We start from the raw sequence: 17,297 nt of genomic DNA, 5'->3' as shown, positions 1-17,297 counted from the left end.
CAAAAAAGGGGCAAAAAACAAGCATTTTTCTAGTTTCATGACAATAACTTGTGTGTAAGTGTATGGATCTTTCTGAAATTGTACTACAAGGTTCCATATCACAAAAGGAAAGTTGGGATTGATTTTGGGGGTTATGGTACCAACAGTTAAGGAATTAGGGGCCAAAAAGGGGCCAAAAATTAGCATTTTTCTAGTTTCCAGACAATAACTTGTGTTCAAGTGTATGGATCTCTTTGAAATTGTACCACAAGGTTCCATATCACACAGGGAATGCTGGGATTGATTTTGGGGGTAATTGCCTCAAAATATTAGGAATTAGGGGCAAAAAAAGGGGCAAAAAACAAGCATTTTTCTAGTTTCATGATAATAACTTGTGTGTAGGTGTATGGATCTTTCTGAAATTGTACTACAAGGTTCCATATAACAAAGGGAAAGCTGGAATTGAGTTTGGGGGTAATTGCCCAAAATGTTTAGGAATAAGGGGCCAAAAAGGGGCCAAAAATAAGCATTTTTCTAGTTTCCAGACAATAACTTGTGTTCAAGTGTATGGATCTCTCTGAAATTGTACTGCAAGGAACCATACCACAAAGGGAAGACTGGGATTGAGTTTGGGGGTGATGAATCATAAGGGGGTTCAAAAAATTTGGGGGGGGGGGATTTTTTTTTTTTTTTTTCCTTTTTTTTCTTTTTTTCCTTTTTTTTTTCTTTTAAAATTTTCCATTTTAAGTTGGTTATTTCTGTTTTATATTTAAAAGCAAATAATAATGATATGGTAGGAGATACACACCAAACAGGATGTGTAAATTATTATATAATAAGTATTGTGCAATAGCAAGAAATTTTCAATTGCACAGTATTGCACAATAGCAAGAAATCTTCAATTGCACAGTATTGCGCAATAGCAAGAAATCTTCAGTTGCACAGTATTGTGCAATAGCAAGAAATATCCAATAGCACAATATTGCGCAATAGCAAGAAATTGTCAATTGTACAGTATTGCGCAATAGCAAGAAATATTCAATTGCACAGTATTGTGCAAAAGAAGATACTTCGTATAAATTGCTTATTTCTTGACCAATTTCAATGGGGTTTTATTCTTGAATTCTTGGGGTTCTTTAATATGCTGATTCTAACAGTGTATTAAGTTTTTGGATTTTGGGCCCCGTTTTTAAATTGGTCCACATTGAGGTCCAAAGGGTCCAAAATTAAACTTTGTTTGATTTCATCAAAAATTGAATTATTGGGGTTCTTTGATATGCCGAATCTAACCGTGTATTTAGATTCTTAATTTTGGTTCCGTTTTCAAATTGGTCTACATTAAGGTCCAAAGGGTCCAAAATTAAACTTAGTTTGATTTTTACAAAAGTTGAATTCTTAGGGTTCTTTGATATGCTGAATCTAAACATGTATTTAGATTTTTGATTATGGGCCCAGTTTTCAAGTTGGTCCAAATCGGGGTCCAAAATTAAACTTTGTTTGATTTCAACAAAAATTGAATATACGGGGTTCTTTGATATGCTGAATCTAACCATGTATTTAGATTTTTGATTTTTGGGCCCCATTATCAACTTTGTCCACATTGAGGTCAAAAGGGTCCAAAATTAAACTTTGTTTGATTTCATCAAAAATTGAATTCTTGGGGTTCTTTGATATGCTGAATCTAACCATGTATTTAGATTTTGGATATTGGACCATCATAGGTGAATGTCCAATTTAAAATTTTTAAGTTCTTAGACCACATTCATTCTGTGTCAGAAACCTATGCTGTGTCAAATATTTAATCACAATCCAAATTCACAGCTGTATCAAGCTTGAATGTTGTGTCCATACTTGCCCCAACTGTTCAGGGTTCGATCTCTGCGGTCGTATCAAGCTGCGCCCTGCAGAGCATTTTATTTGTCAATTATAAAGCTGTCAGCAAATTACAAATTTCCAATTTTGCAACTTTTTCTAAAAAAAACAAGCTTGGTAACCTATGTTTTATTATATGATTTTTCAGAGGTCTCATCTTGGTCTATGGAAATCTCATTGTCACAAAAATGACAATAAGAAGCTGTATTGACCCTGTTGAAATTTTTTGACCTGCATTGCCTTCTTCAGTTGATATTTTGTAAGATTCTGAAGTTTATGAAATGATATCAAGTAAATAGATAACCATTTCTAATTCTATTTCTGGACTTGCAGTATTCTAATAATTATGTTTACATATAAATTACTTGAGAGAATAAACTTATTTAAGAAATAAGGAGTCTCTGTATATGCAATTTTCCAAGCAAGCAACAGTTAGAATGGTTTTGTGTTTTTGTTAAAATAATAAACTGAATCATGCATCAAATGAACCTCGGTGAAAGCTGGTGATGATGAATTCAATAGATCTGACTAAATATGAAATGAACACCAGTGTTCTCAAGCATGTTAAAGTGTCAAAAACATAATGAAACAAATTCATGATATGTGGTTTAGTCTAATTTTCCATTTTTTAGCTTTATAAGGAAAATAAAATATTTGATCTTGTTTTGGGTATTTTCAGATGTGGAGGAGCAAGGATCTGTTACATCTTTCATGAAACTTTTGGTAGAACATTAGAATCAGTAGATCCCACAGGGGGCCTCACAACTTTTGATATTCTGACAGCTATAAGGAATGCTACAGTAAGTTAAACGTAGTTATTAAGGCTATGTCATCTATAACTGATTAACACAACTTACAAATATTGAATACCCTGATAAGTTCTTTTTTATAATGATTCAAATAATTTGTCTCTGTTAATGTTTTTCTGTTTGAACCTGCGGAATTTATAATGCTGCTTTTTACAAAAACAAGTAAATAGAAGATATAGGGTTGTGAATAAAACATTTGTTTTTGTCAGTCATTTTCTGTTACAGTATTCACTATACTCTTGTTTGTAAATCACAGAGTTTGTCACTGAGTGCCATAAGAGGGGCCCACTCCAGTCATGCTTCAGTGGTCCCTAAATAAACAACCAAATTTTTCCCACAAAAGGGGGGCCGGGCACACCCACCCGAAATCTGCCTCTGCTTGCTTGATATTTGTTTTCTTCAAAAAGTACTGTTCTAAATCCATGTTATACATGTCATTCAATCCTAAATCTGAGTCATGCAAGAGTTGACTTTCATACTGAAGAGAGGTATGTTAATTAGCTTTTATAATGCATTAGTAATTCAGATAAAATGTAAATTGATTAATAATTAGATTTTCAAGTAATAAGTTGTTACACATTAAATAATAAACTAATAATAGTTTAGATTAATATTGTTTAAATGTTTGTCCATGGTAATAGTTTTGTAAGTTAGAAATTGATGATAAAGTACTGAATGCCTTACCGGTACATCTGTATTTACATTTTACATGTCTTACATCTTTATTTACAGTCTTGCATCTATATTTACATTTTACATGTTTTACATCTTTATTTAAATTTTAATCTCTTACATCTTTATTTACATTTTACATGTCTTACATCTATATTTACATTTTATATTTCTTATGTCTTTATTTACATTTTACATGTCTTATACCTTTCTTTTGAATTTTGGAATCAATTACACTTTGGCAAATGTCAATATTCAATATGTAATTATATCTTGAATAAATTAACCACATACCTTTTTTTCCATCATATCATCTGAAAATTCTCAAAGAACCTTTCATACTTTAATGATTTGAAGGATGAAATTTCCAACATTTTAAAATCATTTATGTGGTGTTTAATAGGGACCACGACCTGCATTGTTTGTGCCTGAAATATCCTTTGAACTGTTGGTAAAGCGACAAATGAAACGATTAGAAGAACCAAGTTTACGTTGTATAGAATTAGTTCATGAAGAAATGCAAAGAATTATACAACATTGTGGAACACAGGTATAATTTTTTTTTTATTAGAACCAATGTTTAAATTCGATGTGATTTACATATAAAGAAAAATTATGTTCTGGGTATTTGCAAGGGTTTGTTGGAAATTTGTGAATAACTGAAACACATCATTTCTTTTCCATTATATCATCTGATATACATGTAATTATTCATAAATCTAAATGGTTCAAAAGAACCTTTCATACTTTGTCAGTTCCATGATGTAAACAACTATATACCATACAGCCTTCAACTAAGAAAGACCAAACCCATATATAGTAAGCCAAAATGTTGAACAATTCAAACAGAAAACCCAACAGCTTAATGTATGCTAAAAACAATTAACAGAGAAAAAAAAATATTGCAGACATCAACCACTGGAATACTTACATGGTTCATTGGTTAATATTCAGTTTTGTGGTTTGGTCTGTTTCTCAGATACTATAAGCAATAGGTCAGTTATATTTGGTGTATGAAATGATTGTAAGGTGTACATGTCTGTCTGGCAGGTTTCATCTGACCTTGACCTCATTGTTGATTAATACAAGACAGCTGGAAATTTTCAAAATTTTGATGTGATTGCACTGGTTGCTTCTGGACAGTTTTGAGTAGCTAGAATTTTATAAAATAAATATTGTATTTATGTTTTCCTAAATGCTGTTAATTCAAAATTTTGAATTTCTAAGGTCTGTAGAAGTGCTATAGATGTTCTTATGTTCTTTTGAAAAATTGATGTCCTGTTTGTCCTAAATATTCAATGCCACTTTAGGTTCAGTTATGTTACAAGATATATAAGGCTTTGAGCTTTTTATGCCCCACCTACGATAGTAGTAGGGGCATTATGTTTTCTGGTCTGTACGTCTGTTCGTTCGTCCGTTAGTCCGTTAGTCCGTCCGTCCGTCTGTCCTGCTTCAGGTTGAAGTTTTTGGTCAAGGTAGTTTTTGATGAAGTTGAAGTCCAATCAACTTGAAACTTAGTACACATGTTCCCTATGATATGATCTTTCTAATTTTAATGCCAAATGAGAGTTTTGACCCCAATTTCACGGTCCACTGAACATAGAAAATGAAAGTGCGAGTGGGGCATTCGTGTAGTATGGACACATTCTTGATAAGTTATGTCTTAGAAAAAAAGACAGCAAAAGAAGCTCATCCATTCACTTAACAGAACTCAAAGTGGAAGATAATCTGGAGCAGGTTTGTCATTTCTGGCATTGCACAGTAATTTTGTGGATATTCTTGTGCATTTCTGTTGAATTATTTGGCTACAGATACATTTCCTGCTTTCATATTACGATCTCTAGTCATTTTGTCTAGAACTAGTGAGAGAGGTTGCTGGCTATTGACTTGGCATTATGTTATTTTTTAAAGCAGCATTCACCAAAAAAAAGTTCTAGACTGTAACTCAGCACTTATAATCCTAGATAATAAATGGAAATTTGTATGCCCCCACCAAAGCGAAGGGGGCATTAAGTTTTACCCTTGTCTGTATGGACGTAAGTCTCAAAATTAGGTTCTGTTCTCTAACTTTAGTTTGCCTCAACCAAATGTTATGAAACTTATACACAATGCTTTTCCACCAAACACAGATTAAGTTTTGAATTTGGGTGGCATCACTTTCAGCTTTCTCGAGTTATATCCCTTTGTAAAGGAAAGAATTGGCACATTTGCAGTTTCAGCAATCTTATTTTGTCTCAACCAAATGTTATGAAATTTATACTCAATGCCTATTACCACCAAACTTATATCAAGTTTAAATGTAGGAAGCGTCACTTTCACTGTTCTTGAGTTATGTCCTTTTATAAATGGAAAAATTGATAAATTTGCTGTTCCTCACTCTAACTTAAGTTTGCCCCTATCAAATGTTATAAAACTTATACACAAAACTTATCACCACCAAACACAGATCAAGATCGAATTAAGGTGGCATCACTTTCACCCTTCTTGAGTTATATCCCTTTGTTAATTGAAAAATTACAGAATTTGCTGTGTATTTACAAGCGGGGACATCTGTGTCCCATGGACACATTCTTCATTTATTTATATATATGTTTTTACAGCAAGAGATGCTTCGATTTCCAAAGTTACATGAGAAAATTGTAGATGTAGTCACAAATCTTTTACGAAGAAGATTACCTCCAACTAACACAATGGTAAGATTTACAAAGTCAAACAAAAACAAAAAGTACTATTGACACGCCGTTGATATTTAAGTTTGTTGTTGCATTTGATAGAAACCACATATCATACTCAACATTCCATCTCAGTAATGCTCTTATGACTGAAAATTTTCTATCAAATATTAAGTTTTTGAATTGTCTGTTTATGGAGTATTTTTTTCAAATAACTTTGCATATGGTTACCACATTTAAGATCCAGCCTAGCATCCAAGTTTAATAAAAAGCAGGATGATATACATATATGTCAACATGATCTCAAAATGGTCGAAAGGTTAGCAGATTGATGTTAAACATTCATCTATCAAAGAACTTTTGTATGGCATAATTTTAAGTATTTGAACAAGTTTCATTGAGGAAATATTACAGTGAAATTGAAAGATTACATTAATCATGAAACCATGCAACATAAAAAAGGGAAATGAAAAGTTTATATTGACTCGAGACCACTATTATGGAAACTATGTATGAAAAATATTAAGAAAATAGTAACAACTTTAAAAAATGTTTATTTCCTTTTACCAGGTAGAAAATTTGATGTCCATTGAGTTAGCCTATATAAATACAAAACATCCAGACTTTACAGAAGCACACTTAATACATAAAGCATTGTCAGAAGGCAATAGTTTAGGTCATTCCTTTGACCATCATAGATCTATCGAACAAAATAGAGTGCAAGATTCTAGACCAAAGCAGGTGAGTACAAATAATATGGATTGAGGTAATAGGTATAAAACATTAGAATATGACTTATCAGATCAATATTTGACCATAGATTACAAGATTCTAGACGAAAGCAGGATGAGTAGAAATAATTTGAAATTGAGGTAATACATGTATATAATGTTAGAATATAACTTATTAGATCAATATTTGTCAATACAGATCAGTTGCATGTGGCATAGCATGTGAGTTTAGACTGTCTGTACTAATACGAAAAATGTACAGTCAATTAAAGATGCTCTATAGAGCACAGTTATTACAAGAAATTTAATACATGATAATTGCTGGTTTGTAACAGAATATAATATAATAATTTTTAAAACCTTTTAAAAAGACATCATGAATTACCCAAAAATATTGGACATATATATTATAACAGAATACAACACCATATCAGCTAAAGATGATAACACGAAAAGTGTTTCAGTTATTCAAAAGAGGTATACATTTAATTTCTATTTATTCAGAAAGATATTTTATCAATCTTTTGTCTATCTGAAACAAAAGCAACTGGGTTATAACCCTTATTTTTTACAACCAAAAAATTGTGTTGGGAACTTGGGACTGAGATAAATGTGAATTTAGGATAAAGAAATATTTCTTTTACAGCCCAAAATAATTGCACATCTGCACACAACATTTTAAATGCATTCTATTTTTCTTGTGACATATGTAACTGATTTAATCTATCCAATAAGTATTACTGTGAAGGACTTATTGCTAGGAATCATAATTATTTTACTCATCAGTTCCCTAAAAATTTGTCAGATTGATGCATGTATACTGTTGATAGTTGAAGGGTACATTATCTTGAGATTTTCTGAATAAAATGGTCAAACTTTTTCAGAGTGCACATGAAGCGGTAACAACCAAAGGATGGAAGTTAGGTTTTGGAAGATCTGATGCTGATAGTACATCAGAACAGGGATCCAAACCAGGAAGTGCTTCTAGTAGTGTAGTTAATTCACCAGCACATTCTAGGAAGGGTATTAATTTACTTGATAATGTGGTAAGCTTTTATAATTGAAATCTTTTTAAATCTGTTGTTATCTAGACAATAAAAATATACCAGCTATCAACCAATCAAAATCAAGGATACTTGTATAAGGTGTAATTATAAGTGAAAATTGTTAAACTGACAGTAAATTTATGTGGCTAGAAATGACAATGTTTACAGCCCATGACAAACAATACCACTTTCAATAATAAAAAAAGGAATGTGACACATATCATTCATCATGTTTTCTGTTGTAGCCAAATCAACAAACAACAAGGAAACTTTCCCAAAGAGAACAGAGGGACTGTGATGTAATAGGTAAGGTTATTAATACAATGAAAATTTGTTCTAGATCACAATAAAATAAGATGAGTTTCAAAAATATTAAGACCCAACTAAACATATTTTACCCTGCCACATTCTTTATGTTCATGTCCAAAATCTGAAGGCTGTAATTTAGTGGTTGTTGTTGATTCTTTTCTGTCATATACGTTTTTATGCCCCCGTTGTAGCGGTGGGGGCATTAAGTTTTACCCTTGTCGGTCTGTACGTACCGCTACACGTACGTACGTCAGTCCGTACGTCCCAAAATTGGTTTCCGTTCTCTAACTTGAATTTGCCTCAACCAAATGTTATGAAACTTATACACAATGCTTATTATCACAAAACACAGATCAAGTTTGAATTTTGGTGGCGTCACTTAAACCGTTCTAGAGTTATGCCCTTTATAAATGGAAAAATTGCAAAATGTTTAGTTTCCGTTCTCTAACTTAAGTTTGCCTCAACCAAATGTTATGAAACTTATACACAATGCTTATTACCACTAAACACAGATCAAGTTTGAATTTTGGTGGCATCACTTTAACTGTTCTAGAGTTATGCCCCTTTATAAATGGAAAAATTGCAAAATTCTTATTTTCTTCTAAATATCAAGTAATTTTTAAATTTGGAGTTATCTTCCTTTGTCCATGATTATAGTTGAATCAACTACAATCAATGCTTTATTTGTAAATTGTATTGTTACAAATTAGGCTGTTAGATTTCTCTTTGATTTGTTTAACATCTGTCATGTGGTGGCCTTTTGTAGCTGGCTATAAATTATTGGTTTTTTTCTGATTGTTGAAGGCTTTATGGTGACCTATAATTGCTTATATCCACATCATTTGAACTCTGGTTGATACTTATCTCATTGGCAATTATATCACTTTTCCTTATTTTTATATGAATTATTAAATATGGTGCCAGCTTACACATGTTTTACCATATGAACAAATTAAAGTGATAACTAATCCATTTGTATGTTATTTTTCAGAGAGATTAATAAACAGTTATTTCCTAATAGTCAAAAAGAATATACAAGATAATGTTCCAAAAGCTATCATGCATTTCTTGGTAAACCATGTGAAAGACAATTTACAAAGTGAATTAGTTAGTCAATTATACAAGAAAGAAGAAATAGATTATTTATTAGAGGAATCAGAACACATGGCTGCTAGGAGAAAAGAGGCACAAGAAATGACACAAGTAAATTTACAATTACTGAGGGGGGGATATATATATAAATAAGAAGATGTGGTATGATTGCCAATGAGACAGCTCTCCAATATATGCTTTGTTTGTACACTCAGTAGCAAGAGTCAATTTTACTCAGATGATTGTCCTATTTCCATTTTGTTGATCAAATATATTTTTGAAAACTTTACATTGCATTGCTGTTTCAAACACCAGGGGGTGTATCCTCCTCTATGTCCAGAACAACTTCTTAATCCTTTGTTTGATTCACTTGCAACTTTGTTGAATTGTTTATCATGTTATGCAAATATCACCATGTGAAGGATTTTTTTATTCTGTTAAGTTTATCAAGAGTTTTCACCCCTTTTACCTTAGAAATTTTTATCTTTTTTTATTCAGTTTTTGCAACTCATCCTACATGGTTTATCATGTCTACATGTTACTTAGTACATTTTTATATCCTTATACATATTATGCTGATGTACATGTGGTAACAACAACAACAACAACAATACTTTATTTTAAGAGGGTTACACAGTTAGCATACAACTAATCTTCCCTGAGGCCCTCATCATAGAAAAAGCATAAACAAAAATGCAAACATATACATGGCATACATTAGTATAAAAGTCAAGTACATGTATAATGATAATGTTCAATACAACTGCATAAAATGTTATGAAAATATAATAAACATAATAAAATAATTAATATCCAATATTTTTTCAACTGGTTGATTTCAATAAATGATCTGTTATTTTGTATTTGAAAGAATTAACATTTGTAATATTTCATAACGATATTGGCAAATTGTTCCACAAGAATGGTCTAGAATACATAAAAGATTTCTTGAACAATTCTATTTTTGGTTAAGGGAGTATGACGTTTCCTTGAACAGCATTTCTCAAGGGGTATGGATTTCTGTCTGAAACATAATGAAACTTGCTAGTAAGATATGATGGGCATCATTTTTGAAAAGTTACGATGTTCCCATCAATTTAGTTTTCTAGAATTACAAAATGTATGCCCCTTTTCAGCTTAAAAATTTTACCCTGTCCAGCACCAACCTTATCATCACAACTCCTCCTACATGTTTTATCTTATCTACACAAAACTTGGTAGATTGTTAGATCCCTTTACGTAGATGTGCATGTTGGTAGGATAAACCAGTCCTTTTGGAGATTTTTTTTAAAGTAATGCCCATTGAACTTAGACATTTTGACAATTTCCAGCTCCTACCTTGTCATCGTAACTCCTCATTATATCTTTATGAAATTCAGTATATTGTAAGATCCCCTTTTATGTAAATATGCATGTATGAAGGAGCTACATATAGCTGAGGCAACATTAAATCAAACACGAGAAAAATGTCAAAATATATATTATTAGCGTCTTTGATTTCCTATATTTCATCAGTCACTAGCATAGTCAAATGTTAATTTGGGATGCAGGGTATAGGTCCAGCTTAGCGGACAGTTCAGTTTTTATGCCTCCACTGTAACGGAGGGGGCATTAAGTTTTACCCTTGTCCATCTGTACGTCTGTTCGTCCATACGTCCTAAAATTGGTTTCTGTTCTCTTAACTTTAGTTTGCCACAACCAAATGTTATGAAACTTATACATAATGCTTATTACCACAAAACACAGATCAAATTTGAATTTTTGTTGGCGTCACTTTTACCATTCTAGAGTTATGCCCCTTTACAAATGGAAAAATTGCTGAATTTTTCGTTTCCGTTCTCTCACTTTAGTTTGCCTCAACCAAATGTTATGAATCTTATACACAATGCTTATTACCACAAAACACAGATCAAGTTTGAATTTTGGTGGCGTCACAGTGTTCCAGCTTGAATCTCAGGGCAGAAGGGTGCTAGTTGTCTGAATGGGCACTTTAGTGTTATAACCCAGATTTTAAGGGCAATGTTGGACAGTGTATAAATTACCTTGAATATTACTAGGCTCATGCAGCTGGAGAACATTAGTTGTATTTAAACCATATTCAGAAATTAATGTGTTCTTGATGTTGGTTCCAGTAAGAATTTTTTTCATCAAATTATCATTCCATGAAGCAAAGCATATCATTTTGATGTTAATCTAAACAAAATTGTAAATTTGCTAAGGAAAATAATCATCATAAATTTCAATGTTTTATAACTTAAACCAAAATAAACAAGTATTTTTGAAAGATGGAGTTATACATGCAAAATTGAATGTTTAATGTAATTAAATTATCTACATTTAAATTACTTGTTCAAACATATAGTATATATGTTATTGAGAGTTATCTATTATCATTTGAATTGTTACAAAAAAAGTATTTTTAAGTGCACTTAAAAGTGCTCCTCAGTAAGGAGTTTTATAAATATAACAGGTGAGACAGGAGATGATCATATTATATTGATGCAATAATATATTGCAGAAGGTATAAACAGTTACTTTTTTCTCCATCATTGTTAAAAATATATTTGTTGAGTGCTCCTATGTCAGGAGGATTATAAAATACAAGAAGTAAAACAGGAAGTGAATCTTGTTATGTTCAAAGTACAAATTTCTTTGATTCTTCTTTAAATTTCATACTCATGGTTATGAAACAAAACATTTTTCACCAATTAAGTCAAAACTATGTATGCCTTTAAAATTGTTTAAGATTTTATTTTTTATGTTATGCCTACTGAAATAATTTTTTTTATGGTGTACATGCTGTACATAAACATTACAAATGGATAACATGTGAACATTTCATTCTGTATTAAATAGCTAGTATTTGTTCAATTATCTTAAATCCACTAATTAGCAGTAAACAATCATTAACAAAGGTGATAAAACTGCCAAAACATTAGGTATTCAACTTAATCCCATTGTCAGTTAATTAGTGTTACACCATCAGGTAACAATTTTACCGGAAACGCCGGTAGGCATGAAATTTGGAAATTTTATTTTTTTAAAAAGGCAGAGGGGGGACATTCTTTTACTTCGGAGGGCAGAAGGGCGGGCCGCCCTTCTATTTAGGGCAGGCAGGAACACTGCGTCACTTTTACTGTTCTAGAGTTATGCCCCTTTACAAATGGAAAAATTGCTGAATTTTTCGTATCGGTTCTCTTAAGTTTGCCTCAACCAAATGTAATGAAACTTAAACACAATGCCTATTACCACAAAACTCAGATCAAGTACAAATTTGGGTAGCGTCACTTTTACCGTTCTTGACTTCTGTCCCTTTATAACATTATATGTAAGCGGGGGCATCATCTGTGTCCCATGTACACATTCCCCATTTATTAGTCGAAGTCGAAGGGGACTTTAGGTTTGCACTCTGTCCGTCTGTCTGTCCGTCCGTCTGTCTGTCCATCCGTCAGTCTGGCAACTCAGCTTTCCACACTTTTTTTCTTCGTTCTTGAAGATATTGATTTGATATTTGGTATATATTTTTATCATGACAAGTTATAGATCAAGTTCGAATTTTGTTCCAGTCTGATGATTTAGTCCAGAGTTATGGTCCATGAAAAAACTCCATAACTAATGTTAGAGTACTATGTTAAACCATATAATCTGTACAAAGGGAGATAACTCATTTTTAAAAGACATTCTTTGGTAAATTGTTTGAGGAATTTTGTGGCAGGTTTATATGTTATTTTGTATAAACTTATTTTCTGAATGCTACATGTATATATATATATATATTTTTATTAAGTGAAATCCTTTAATTAGATAATAATCTATTTTTATTAAGGTATATATTTCATTACATTACATTGTGTAGATAAAAGTTGTTGACATTTTATAGGTAAGTTACAAATCTATATTAGCTTGTGACAAATGAAAGAAAAAATATTTGGAAATATTAATTATATTTGATTGTAATATGAAAATAGATATACATTGTATTACATCATATCTAATGTTAGAGTGTTATAGGTTTTCCACACTTTTTTTCATCATGCTTGAAAATATTGATTGACAATTGGTAAATAGTTTTATCATGACAAGTTACAGATCAAGTTCAAATTTTTGTTTCGGTCTGTTAATTTTGTGCAGAGTTATGGTCCTTGGACTTGAAAAAATTCACTCATATATTCAGTTTTCCACACTGTTTTTAGTCATGCTTGAAGATATTGACTTGATATTTTCTTTTTGTTTACACCATGACAAGTTATAGAACAAGTTAGCATTTTGTTCCAGTATAATGAATTTTACCCGGTAGGGGACTATGTATTGCCATGCAATACTCTCAGAATGCTTGTTTATTTTTTATTATAATCAGCTGAATATACTAACCCTGTGCAATCCTTAGACATAAGAATGGAATGAAAATTCTCGTACTCACAGATAAAAATTTTTTTACCTATCTGTCTTATTGTATAAAAAATATATAAAAACAAAAATTATGAATATATATTATAACTGTATTTTTTGGTAGAGCAATGACTTGAAAGCTACTGAAAATATTTGTATGATTTTTAAAGTTTTTCCTCAGATTTAGAAACTTTCAAGTATGACATATATTTTATCTTTTCAGGCATTACAGAGAGCTAGTCATATAATCGGAGAAATACGAGAAACTCATCTGTGGTGAATTATGAATATTGTATACTAAGCCCCTGACTTCATGTATTAACTTGCAACAAGAATTACAACAATAACAGATATGGGTCCAGTTATATGTTTGAAGAGTGTTGTAAATGTTGAATCTGAATGTTGTATTTTGTGGAATATTTAATTTTACATATTAATGATTCTAATGGACAGCTAGTTAGGAGATTAATGTTATTTAATATTTGCAAGCTTTAAATCATAGATTTGAGGTTACTGTCCACATGTTTAATTATTGAAAATATGACAATTAACCAACTTCTAAATGATAAATAGAAATGAGGGCAAACCATTGCAGAATACTCCTGTGGTATTACATTGTGTCATGAAATTTATACAATGAACTAGTGAACAATGTCCAGCCAGAATTTGCATTACAAATCCCATTTTATTTAATTTTGTATATCCCAATGCTTTGTAATTGTGATTACCATTAATGTGGCTATTATAAGGATGTTTTACAAATGATCTGATGTTAGGGTTAGCTTGATGCGTGTATGAACTAAACAAGGGAGATAAATTCATAATTTTCTAAATAAATTGATAATTTTTGCATCATGACATACAATTTACACTTGCTGGCTTGTCTTTAATTTTGCGTTAAGGTCCCAAGTGGTAGTATTTTTGTTGTCATATAGACCATCTTGTTTTCATTATTCTGAGTTCATCTGGCTTTTTTGAATTAATAGAAAATTTTGCCAGTAACCCATACTTTTCTTTTCATAATTTCATTTGATACATTATAAACTACGTTCCTTTAAAATCTTGTAATTTCTCAAAATTTCTCAAAAGATTTCAACAATGAAAACATCCTAATACAAAGTATGTGAAAAATTAAGATAACTCCTGTTTTCCTGTCAAATTTGTATATGCTTAAATCTTGAAAAAAAAAGCATATGGACATATTTTTTTCTGGCCTATGGCCCTTAATATTAGGTATTTAGGTATTTAGGCAATTATCTTTTTTACCATTATAGAAAATATTTCCTTAAAGTTGGGTCTGTGTATTTGTGTGCTGTATTTGATTGACCAAGTGTCACAAGAGCATGGATGCAATTATGCTAGTAAATTTTGTGCTGTAAAAATTAAAAGTGCTATTTTTATGATTGAGTTTTTTTTAACATATTTGCTAATTGTACTACTGTAATATTCAAAATTAGTACTAAGTTCAGAATTATTTTGTTTTGATGAAGAAATGTTATGCTTAATTTGTATAACATGAATAAATTATCTATTTATCACTAAATACAAGACAAACATAATAAATAAGAATAATGAATATACCTCTACAAATGTAGCAATACTAATTGTATCTTCTAAGACCTCAAATTAGTGTCTGTAATTATTCAGACAGGTTAGATATAGCTAGTAGTCCATAAACCTTGGAATTACCTTTATTTAGACAAGAACTAACAATACTTAATATGTAGTGATATTGGTTTTGAAAAAATAACCAAAATTGACTACTCTGGTTTCTGAAGTATTTGCTATTACTAATGGATATTATTAGTGGTAAATTGTACTGTATTATAAAATACTAACAGCTATAAATCGTTTTATCATATTCTATGACATTTTGTTCATAAAATTCCAAAAAACCATTGTACGTAAATATTTATGCATTAGATATTCATATAACAGTTGTATCCATAATAGGTGTTGTCAATTTTTTGCATAAAAGTCCTAGAATAAGAGTTGTCAGGGAAAATAAAATAACTACACCACCAAAAATACATGTATGGTACCCAGTGCCTGATTTCATTTCTGAAATGAATATGAGTAAAAATGTTTGTGTATGATAAAAATTTCCATTAGAACTTATTATTGTACATAAACAATTCAGCATTACATTTAGAAATACACCTATATATCATATGTCAGATTGGTTGTCATCTTTTATTAACCTTTTAGTATTAAGATTGCATAATCTAAACAGGAAAACATATTAGCTATATTTCTTTTGACAATCTATGTGTATTCTTCTTTCCTTTTTTGGTTTTTGGTGCATTATTTTGTAATTATTCATTATTCATAACACTGACATTTTCTGTCCTGCTTTTAGTAAGGAAGCAAACTAGAATTATGAAATTTCCTAAACTGTTGCTAAATGATTATTTTTGATTTGTCAATTTGTTCTTCTAGTCCTTAAGAACTTTTTTTATATATTTCTTCTGTGATTATCTATGAAAATTGAATTTTTAGATAGGCTTCTTTTTTTGTTTATACAGATTCAGTATGTTGGTTTTCAAATGTAAATTGATATGCTATTTTCAGATTTGTATTTCTCTTCAAGTTAAACAGATTACTGCTTTCTGTACTTTCTTTCTGAATACAAGGAATGTATATGAGTTTTTGAATTAATTTAAATCTGTTAAATCTGTATATATTCATGTGTTTTTGATGTACAATGTAGATATGTATACACATCTTTTCCACACCGGTAATGTACATCTGAAAATAAAATTTTAAGATTTATTCAGAAGTGTTAATGCCATAATTATTACCTCCTGTTTGCTGATTGAATGAGCATGCAGAAAAAGAAGAACTTGGAAGAGTATAAAGATTTTATCAGTGACTTTTATATTATCTTCAAAATGAAAACAATAACAATTTTGGTTTTTGTCTCGCCTGTGACAAAAGTCGCAGAATGCGAGACATAGGTATTGCAATCCAGTAACAGGGAGCGTGTAAATTATTTGTTTTTAAAAAGCTTTACATTTCAGGAGTTAGTAGATCTAGATGCTTCATACCTTGTATGCAGATGTCTTATGTTACAAAGTTTCTGTCTGACAATGTCCATTGTCCTTGACCTCATTTTAATGGTTCAGCGACAGCCTTTTTTTTTTATAATGCAAATTTCTCACTTATTATGAAAAATAGGATAACTATATTTAGTATATGGGTTCCTTGCAAGGTCTACATCTCCATCAGACAGGATTCAACTGACCTCGACCTCATTTCATGGATCAGTGATCAAGGTCAAGTTTACATGGTCAAGTCCGTATCTCAGATACCATAAGCAACAGGTCAACTATATTTGGTGTATTGAATGATTGTAATGTGTACATGTCTGACTGGTGGTTTCATCTGACCTCGACCTCATTTACATGGTTCAATGTACACTGTTAATTTTTTCTAATTTGATTTTTTTTCCCCAGATACTATAACCAAAAGGGTCAACTATATTTGGTTTTTGAAATGATTTTAAGGTGCACATGTCTGACTGACAGATTTCATCTGACACTTACCTCATTTTCATGGTTCATTGGACAATGTTTAAGTAATAGGTCAATTATATTTTGTATATTGAATGTTTGTAAGGTGTACATGTATCTGGCAGGGTTTATATGATCTTGACCTCATTTTCATGGTTTATTGGTCAATGTTAATTTTTCATGGTTTTGTCAGCTTATCAGATACTATAAGAAG

At 31.0% G+C, this 17,297-nt stretch overlaps 1 protein-coding gene across 2 annotated transcripts in view; it reads left to right on the top strand.

The window, feature by feature from the left end:
• LOC127710375 (dynamin-1-like protein) overlaps positions 1 to 16,343 on the top strand; it is a 59,543-nt gene extending 43,200 nt beyond the window's left edge. For both annotated transcript variants that reach the window (XM_052216206.1, XM_052216212.1), the window contains exons 9-16: positions 2,531 to 2,651; positions 3,736 to 3,882; positions 5,933 to 6,025; positions 6,575 to 6,745; positions 7,620 to 7,781; positions 8,027 to 8,087; positions 9,082 to 9,293; positions 13,795 to 16,343. In XM_052216206.1, the coding sequence (XP_052072166.1) occupies positions 2,531 to 2,651; positions 3,736 to 3,882; positions 5,933 to 6,025; positions 6,575 to 6,745; positions 7,620 to 7,781; positions 8,027 to 8,087; positions 9,082 to 9,293; positions 13,795 to 13,851 (1,024 nt within the window). In that variant the 3' untranslated portion in view covers positions 13,852 to 16,343. The remainder of the gene's footprint in view (positions 1 to 2,530; positions 2,652 to 3,735; positions 3,883 to 5,932; positions 6,026 to 6,574; positions 6,746 to 7,619; positions 7,782 to 8,026; positions 8,088 to 9,081; positions 9,294 to 13,794) is intronic.
• The last annotated feature ends 954 nt before the right edge of the window (positions 16,344 to 17,297 follow it).

This window comes from Mytilus californianus, unplaced genomic scaffold (assembly GCF_021869535.1).
Source record: "Mytilus californianus isolate M0D057914Y unplaced genomic scaffold, xbMytCali1.0.p SCAF_1, whole genome shotgun sequence".
Lineage (NCBI taxonomy): Eukaryota > Metazoa > Mollusca > Bivalvia > Mytilida > Mytilidae > Mytilus > Mytilus californianus.
The sequence above is the reverse complement of the archived record's forward strand: the minus strand, read 5'-3'. Positions and strand labels throughout refer to the sequence as shown.